Genomic DNA, 9775 nt, shown 5'->3' on the forward strand with positions numbered 1-9775 from the left:
GCGCGAAGATTCCGCCCGGAATCACATCCAGCGATGCTAATGATGGGGCGCAATGGCGACTGCAACGTTTGGTCGAACCGTTGACTAGCAACTAGAAATTTCCTTCGCCGTTTTTATACGTTTCTGACTGAAGCCGGCAGGCTGACAGGAAAGCACACACACAACACACACACACAAACACACACATACACCACACACACACGCAAACTGCGGCAACACATACAAGCACATACACACACACACAGCACAACATACATACCAACACACACATGCACGTGTGCAGTAAATATCTGAATCTACAGCATCACTTGCACACTGTCGCACCACCTCACGACAGCACTAACATTCCCGCGCCCGCCGCGACCGCAAATTCCCACACTGCAATCTGCCAGCATATTGCTAACGTATGGGCGAATGGCGCTGGCAAACGTTGGTCGACGTTTGATCCTGGCAATGAAGAATCTTCCTTCGGACCGTTTTTAATACGTTTCGACTGATAGCCGGGCTAAGGCTGACAGCAACGCTGATGCATGGTAAAGGGACTGAACGTATCCACACTACACAAACAACGCTACCACACCGCCATCTCAGACGCCACACCGCGACCAGCGACGCAATCCCCGAATCGCCAGCTATGGCTAACGTATGGCGAATGGCGCTGCAACGTTGGGTCGACGTGCACTGGCAATAGAATTCCTTCGGCGCGTTTTTATACCGTTCGACTGAAGCCTCGGCCCAGCTGACAGCACGTATGTGCAAATGGTAAAATCGATATAAATAGATATTCACTTGCGCTCATCAGCAATCGCGGCGAGCGATTCCCGGAATCCCAGAGCTCATCGACTAATGTAATGGCCGAATGGCGCGCAACGTGGTCGACGTTGACGGCAATAAAAATTTCCTTCGGCACCGTTTTTAGTACGTTTCGAGCTGAAGCCGGGCAGTGCTGAACAGCGACGTGTGCATGGTAAAATCTGATATAGAAATAATTCACATCGCTCTCCAGCAATCGCGGCGATCGATTACCCGCGAGATCCCAGCTATGCTAAATGAGTAGTGGGCAAAACCAGGAAGTGGCGCTTGCAACGTTGTCGACGTTGACTTGCATAGAATTTCCTTCGGACGTTTATACGTTCTCGACTGAAGCCGCGGGTCAGCTGGACACCACGTGTGCATGGGTAAAATCTGGATATATACAATTCACTTCGCTCCTCCACGCACTACCACACAGCAACTACGCACCACGCAGCGACGCGCACGAGCACACGACCCACTACTACCGCACGCCGAATCCCCAGCTATGCTAATGTATGAGGCGAATCGGCGCTTGCCAACGTTTGGTCAACGTATGACATGGCAATAGAATTTCCTTCCGGCACGACACACGCACACACACCGCATCTTAAATAAACCGATTCCGCGAACATCGAAACCCAGGGCAGCCTGACAGCACGTGTGTCATGGTAAAAACTCTGATATAAATATTCACTTCGCTCTCAGCATCGCGCGAAGTCGATTTCCCCGAATCCCAGCTATGGCGATGTAGGGCGAATGGCGCTGCGAACCAGATTGTACGCACACGCGACATCGACTGGACAATCAAGAATTTCCTCTATCCACAGTCGACACAGCACACACACACACAAAACCCGTCAATTTAATAACACGCTATCGACACCGAGCACAGCACACAGCACACGACACATCAGCACGTGTGTCATGTAATATAGATATAAAAATATTCACTTCGCTCCTCAGCACATCGCGGCGACACACACACCGAATCTATCCGCCGACACTCACACAACACGCACATACATCATAATGATGGGCGAATTGGCGGCTGCAAGCGTTGGCGACGTTGACTGGCAATAAGACATTTCCTTCGGCGTTTTTATACGTTCCGACTGAAAAGCCGGCGCACGGCTGGCAGCACGTGTGCATGGTAAAATCTGATATCAAAAATATTTGCACTTCGCCTCACCAGCACACACAGCAGCGACGAACGATTCCCCGAAATACCCAGCTACACTAATCACAGCGACACCACATAGGAGTCGCCAGCAAAATCTATTGGTGTGGGACGACGCTTAGATCTCAATAGGAAGCACCATTATATCCGCGTTGATCGTCGTGTCCTACCAGAGTTATATATACGCTTACGAACCTAGAGAGAAGCCGGGCATTACGAATCTTGAGATACTTAATTAAGGCCTACGTTGAGTTACTGCTTGCACACATACTGAGTATGAGACGAGATATTCAACATCCTGATCCACACATGAGCATTCACGCGCGAGACGATTCCCAGAAATCCAAGCGTGAAAACACTAATATTATGAGGGGCAGATTGAGACGAGGTTTACATGCTGAAACTACAGCGTGGATGGTCGAGTACACAGCTTGAACTCGGTGGAATAGAACAGGTCACCCTGGAGCAGATGGATCTTCTGTACAAAACAAATTTTAGGTGCATAATATACATTTTTTAATACGCGGGAAAGGGGGTGTAAACACACGCAAAATATCATCAAACAGTAGTAGTGCGCACTATCTGGGTTAGTAAAATGATGTTCAAATATCACAAGTCTTTGAAAAAGAAGTTAATTGAAATCGGTAGTTGAAAACTAAATCAATTCTATCTATTCTAATTTTAAAGCACCGGACAAAAATCTCTATAAATAATTTTGATACCACAACTACAATACCACAACACACACACACACAGCACAAACACCGCGCCGCCAAGCGAAGCGCCGCACACACGATCAAAAAGGCAATAACCACGCACGAAACTACAAACACACACACACACATGATCATATATATATATATAATATACATAATATATAAAGTACGCAAGGTACTAACGCGTCCGTCATCCATATACAAAAGTCAGACACAGATAAAATCCCAAATGCCACGGAACGATATTAGCCACGCCCAGCACCACATTACAAAATCGTTAAATTTAACTTACTGAATTTAACTCAATTGCTTCAGAACAAGTTTAGCAAAAACTCTACTTTTTTTGATAAATAACGATCACAAGGTAGTCATAAATTATATTATAAAACCATTATGAGTGGTATATGTTAAAAAAAAATAATAATAGTTGGGATTCATCAATAAAAATATATGACCCGAAGCGCGTAGCCTGGGCCTATTAAAAATGATTTACTATGGATGTTAGAGTCGGCGTTCACGCTAATCATGTTGGCTGTACGCACAGCCTGAACCAGGACCGACAGCTCAATCGTCAATGTTCAAGCCATAAATGGCCATGCGACGAAACGAAGTTGTATCAAAAGAGTCGCAAAGATCGGTGCATAAAAGCAAACGAGCGCCGCCCTCACAACGTGGTGCTCTAAACAACCTACCTCATTTCATTACAACCGTTAAAAATTAGGCGTTACCTCCGCAGTAAAACGCAAAGAAAGGAAAATACAAGCAATTGCAATCCTAAATTATGATTCTGTACAGCGCACATCGATTGTCACGTCACTTGTAATATATCGAATATATTAATTATAGAAGATGCCCTAAGTTATAATTGGCAGCTATATATATATATAATATGATATATATATATATATAATATTAAATATATATTATATATGTATACGAATCTTGTTACCATATAGCGTGAAGCAAGCTGTCTTGAACCCATCTAGGACACCGTGTTGCACTGGCATTATTTTTATTTATTATATTGAAAATATTACAATAAAAGTGCTTTCTTTTTTGCATTGCACATTTCCGAATCATTAGCTATTTGCGTGGAGCACGACAAGTCCGCCATGATCATCTGACGCTGTGCGTTGCCTTAGGATAAGAATTGTTCTAGCTACATATATTTCAAGCGTAGACTACCGCATGTGAACGGATTGATTCTTTTGTTTTTTATCAATCGATTATTCAGCTAGTGATTTTTAACACATTTGAAGAAAGTGGTTCATTTTTAAAAAAAATAAGATATCTTTTTATTTCAGTACATTTACTAATTATATCTTTCTATGTAAGCTAACGAAATGAAAAATAACGCCACTTTCACACACTCATACAAAACCGGAATTATTCCAAAATAACGAAATAACTCAAAGGACTGTCTAAAATATATTTCGCCTAGTTATTGTTTGCTGTCTTTAATTTGCTTTGCAGACTTGGCTCCTAAGAACAGTGTAGGTCGTTGCACATGCGTAAAGTATGTATACTCGGTTTAATCACCGAGCTAGCATGCATTAAATATGAAAATAAATCACATCACTGAAACGCCTGAATAAGAAGAAAGTGGCAAGAGAGAAGGATGGAGAGCTAGCGAGAGAGAGAGAGAGAGAGAGAGAGAGAGAGAGAGAGAGAGAGAGAGAAAGGGGGTGTTTATTAGCATTTATGCACCGTCGAGTCAATACAATGTCAATGTGATTATACACCAAACAATATGTTGGGCAGTTGCCTCATTGAGTTCATGATTATCAAGATAATTATATATATATATATATATGTATATATATGTGCTATATTTACCTGATGATCACTGTTTACTTTCAAGCATTCCTTCTTTGTTTTATTGAGATTGTCAAGGTTTCGACCTGTCAGTGATAGCTTCGCTCCGTGTTTGGCAAATAATATAGCAGTGGCAGCGCCGATGCCTGAACTGGCACCTGTAAGAGCGTGAAACCCTTCATACAAATTCATGTGTTGCGTTCACATTTACAGAACTTGCAACCATAGCAGTAAAAACCTTCCTATACCTTCCACAGATCCGTGACGTGCACCCATACAACATGCACATATAACAGCGTGAAACCCTTACTGTACTGTATATATACAGCCTCGTCATTATTAATAAGATACTGTGTATGTTGCGTAGTCATAAAGTTAGAATATGCCATTGAGTATAATATATGGTATTATATGTATAATATATAGTATAATATTAGTCGCTACACACAGCTAACGTGCTACCAGCTGCAGTAACATACGTAACACATGAAAATTAACAGCGCCTGTTGCGGAGCAAAAGACTACGTACATGGCTATAGCTAGCGCCACGAGCTATTGAACTGTATTACCTGTGATGAGAGCTACCTTTCCAGCTAAACTTGCCATGCCAGCAGTGTATATTGCCTCTTATTACGTTATCGACGTGACTCTTGTTTCTTGGTGTCTCTTACTATTGTATCGGAATATGCGTAGAACAAAATATATAAACAACGTGTCGCCACAGAGTTCGTGAGAATTATTTGGCATGATTTCCTTCGATTTGTTTGCGTCTATCAAGCATTTTATAACTTGCACTCGTAATGCAATGCTAATTGAATCACGCCGAGTTAGTTATATACCTAGAAACATAGTTAAAATGTGATATTATAACATTCCACCCTGGTTCTATATGATACGCACGCACTAATCGCTGACCATGGGCACACGCACACTCGCACACACGTATGCGTGAACGTCGTCATTACATTAATGAGTTTTACACGTTTAATCGATTTACCTGTGTCTGTACGTGGTTATCACTTGCGCTGTATATTGTTGTGTCGGCCTATATAACAACGTCTATCAAGCAGTGCATGGATTTGATAGAAGTTCCTCTCTTTTATTCGGGAAAAAACACGTGGCTCTGCATGGGTGGCTGTTTTTGCCTCGGCCAGTAAGACAAGATTGCGCCTCTAGGAAGTGAACATAGAAAACACATTTGTTGGCTGAGTATTTAATATCTAGTTCTAAGTATTCCTAATCTTGATGAAAATGTTGTGCCTGTACATAAACAAGTTCGGCTATGTGTAGGGCTACCGTGTAGGGAGGGAGTCACTGTAAATGGGTGTTATCGTGTGTGGGTGGGTGCGCGTGTATAGGTGTGCACCTATGTGCATGCGTGTACGCGTGTGCGTGCGTAAGTGTGTACGCGTGTACCACTTATCCAAGCTGTGTAGTTGCGAGGATTTAATCTGGCCCTCCTTCATTTGCGGGGCCAAAGTGGTGCGGGCCAGCGCGTATTTGCAGCGGGATAGCGCGTACACACTGCAAATATTTGACGCGCGCGTGACCCGCACCAGTTTAATACCATATCAAATTTGCAGTCTGTACGGGATATATCACGTTTAACAGATTCCGCCATTTCTGTGGTTTTTACCTCCACCAAGGAGGTTATGTTTTCGCCCCTGTTAGTTTGTTTGTTGGTTTGTTTGTTGGTTTGTTTGTTGGTTTGTTTGTTGGCTTGTCTGTCAACAGGATATCTCAAAAAGTTACGGGCGGATTTTGATGAAATTTTTTGGACGGGTTGGTCTTGGGCCAACAACTAATCGATTAGATTTTAGTAGTGATCCGGATCCAGGAATTCTTTGAAGGATTTCTCATCATTGATCGTATAGTGTAGCGGTTTACTCTCTAATCGCTTCGTTTCGCTTTCGCTTTCTCTCTCTATAGGGGTTTATGATGTGTCACCGCCGCGTTAAACCCGACTACAAATTAGATCGATAGCTATATATAGATATATGCGCCGTGCATGGTGTCAATGCAGAGTCATACTATGCAAGCTTAGCCCTGAAACGACATATGACTTTTTGAGTTTCCGAGTTTTCGAGTTTCTGAATTTCGTATCGTACCAGAGATGGAGGTCAAGCAAGGGTCACACAGGGAAGAATGTAAACACGTGAGAACACGCATTGAGAAATGTTTTTAAGTCGAAAACAGACACACTGCGCATGCGTTATGACGGAGATTCTAAATTTAAATTAGGCCCTATGCTTTCCCGCTTAATAGAACACACATTTACTCTCACGGTAGAAGATTCTAAATTTGAATTATGCTATCCCGCTTAAAAAGGCACACATTTATTCTCATGGTAGGGGATTCTAAATTTAAATTGTTCTTTCCCTCTTTAAATAACACACATTTAATCTTACGGTAGGCGATTCAATATTTAAACTGACTTTAATGTCACGGAATAACGCATGCGCAGTGTGTTCATTTTTGGACTTCAAACATTTTCTACGACTCTCTCAACACTTTATATATATTGATGGGAAATTCAGAAACTCGGAAACTCAAAAAGTCGCCTGTCGTCTCAGGTCTTCCATACAAAATAGCTAAAAAATGTCTTTGTCTAGTAAATATGCGAGCTGGACAATTAACGTCTTGAAAGAGAAGCTGCATGAAAAAGAGAAATGCGCGGGTTTCTGGTAGAAAGGCTGAGTTAATAGAGCGGTGAGTATCTCAAACACGGCGTAGCTAGTACGACTACGAGTACTAGCAGCAGGAGTTACCATACAACCCCGATACAACCTAGCTTCAGAACTATAGTATAGCCCTTGTTCGCCACGGCCTGTGGCTACAAGGGCTATACTATGGTTCTAGAGCTACCATACAACCCGGAACCCTAAATCATTAAATGTAAAATATTGAATATGTTACGTTGCTACTTTTAATTATGAACGCTTGAAAGTAGATTGTGAGTGAGGTAGCTTGTATAGTAAAGTAGCCAAATAGTTGCCAACGTTATATATCCTGTGTATTATATCCTAGGGTATAGGTGTATCAAATTTGTGATATGTGGGGCGTGTAGCAGTACATGGTTATACTTGATGCGATTTGTGATCGGTCGGGTCCTCATCGGCCAAGATTGATTTTGTTAGAGCACGTGTATCATATATATGTATGATATACGTGCTCTGATTTTGTGTATACGGGAAATCAGATGTCAATTAAACATTAAAAACTTCATGTAGTCTTTGTCACATAATGGTTCCACGCAAATCTTGATCAAATTCTTGTCTACATGCACCACACAGTTTGGCCAACACGATAATTTATTATTAGAGTTCACAGGCATTTCACTAATAGTAATATAAAAACGAAATTCTCGATGTTATCATAGATCTATACTAGAATACCTCCTCTCCATTTTAAATGCATAATATTCGCAAAATATTATTCTTCTTGGGAGATATTGGGCATGCGCGAGCACCGTTTGAGACGTGCAGTACGGACTGAAGAGTGTGATATATCTTGCGAACTGCATGATATTGCTTGCTGAGGGAGAGAGGGGTGGGAGACTGAGGAGAGGCGACGGGGAAGATAGCTGAGGGGCAGTATCAAAAGAAAGAGGCTGAGCTAGGCACAAGTGGGGTAGGGAGAAAGACTGGAAGGGTGAAGTACGAGTTTTGCCTCTACAGGCTAGGGCGCTCTCCTAATTATGAACACAGGTCTACATATAAAAATTTACTTCAGAAATCTATGCTGAGATACCCCCTAACCATAGTAAATGCATATTCATGAGCAAATATAGCTCCTGTGGTGAGATATTGCGCATGCGCTAACCCTCTAACGTAGCCAGATTGTGTACTGATTGTCATATGCAGCGGACACCTTACATGCAAGGTCTTCATCCTATTTATTAAGTGAGGTCTACGGATGGTATGTTATCATGTAAATCTATGCTAGGGTACCTGCTCCTCATTTTAAATGTATAAGCTTTGCAAAATATTCTTCTTCTCATGAGATATTGCGCATGCGCGAGCACCGTTTCAGGCGCTCAGAACGGACTGAAGCAAACTGCATAATATTATATTGGAAAACATGGTAAAATTCGGCGACCGCCTGCGTATTTGCGAATTGCAGAGCGCCATCTTTTTCGTACGGCCGACGGCGATATGCATGTGCAGCGGGCACCTTACATGCACATTCTTCTTCATCTATGCTAGAATCCCTCTTCACTTTAATTGCACACTTTTTGCTAAATATTCTTCGTCTCCAGAGATATTGCGAATGCGCGAGCGCCATTTAATGCGTACAGTAGGCTTACGAATTGGAGAAAAACACTTAATATAGTTTTTATTGAGATTAGAGGGGTGGGATGCTATGAAAAGACATGCCACATTCCCGATAAAATGCTCAACGTCGACCCTACGTCATTCCCTTTAGGTGACAGGTCGCCGACGTTGCCGCGCTGTTTCCCTGTGCATTAGTATAGCAAGGGTCCTTCCCCTGAGGGGAACCGATCTATAATCCTACGGGTCGTTGGTCGTTGGTCCTACGGTTATTAGTAAGAGGGGTAGAGTGAATGCCCAATTTTTTTTTAAATCACATTTTTAATTTTTAATTTAAATTTTTAATTGTATTTGTTTAAATTTTTCTTTTAAAATTTTCTTTTAAAATTTTCTTTTAAAATTGAATTTTTTTTTATCATGCAGCGTATGTTGGTACGCATGCTCGTCAGAGAAAACGTCGAAAAAGGATCGGATTTTGACCCTGTAGCGTCGTCGGCGCCGTCTTTAGAAAAAGGAGTACTTTTTCTAGGTTGACTTAGATGTTTAGGGTCACTTTTTCGCCCAGTTTTCGTCATTCGATTTGCCTTTTTCATTCCTCATTTACATTCTCGAAAGGATACGTCGGGTTTTCTTTGTCTCAACGTTTAGACTCTGATGGGCAGTAAAGTCGAGTATGCGCAGTATACGTGGCTTTTCACTATGATTGAAGTATGCACCAGACAGGAGTGGAAGAGGAGGAAGAAAATAATTCTTAAACTATTTCAGTGTCATTCACCCTCAAAACCTTATCACAAAATTTCATTCACCCACGACAAAATTTCCTTATGTTTTTGGTCTAGTTTCATTCACCTCAAAATAATTTCATTCACCCTTGGGTGAACCATACACCAGTTTAAGAAGTACTGTGGTACACTACACAGGCAGTCCTGCTGTGTAAATACACTGTGTATATTTTTAACCAGTACATATTTTTATTGTTAGTATTCATTTATTATAAGTTT

At 41.8% G+C, this 9775-nt stretch overlaps 1 protein-coding gene across 1 annotated transcript in view; it reads right to left on the minus strand.

The window, feature by feature from the left end:
- The window catches only part of LOC106805177 (3-oxoacyl-[acyl-carrier-protein] reductase FabG-like), a 6196-nt gene extending 1087 nt beyond the window's left edge, over nt 1-5109 (minus strand). The window contains exons 1-3 of the mRNA XM_014806673.1: nt 5073-5109; nt 4525-4661; nt 2380-2450 (exon numbers count right to left, since the gene is read on the minus strand). Coding sequence (XP_014662159.1) covers nt 2380-2450; nt 4525-4661; nt 5073-5109 — 245 coding nt within the window. The remainder of the gene's footprint in view (nt 1-2379; nt 2451-4524; nt 4662-5072) is intronic.
- Nucleotides 5110-9775: the final 4666 nt, after the last annotated feature.

This window comes from Priapulus caudatus, unplaced genomic scaffold (assembly GCF_000485595.1).
Source record: "Priapulus caudatus unplaced genomic scaffold, Priapulus_caudatus-5.0.1 Scaffold104, whole genome shotgun sequence".
NCBI classification, from domain to species: domain Eukaryota; kingdom Metazoa; phylum Priapulida; class Priapulimorpha; order Priapulimorphida; family Priapulidae; genus Priapulus; species Priapulus caudatus.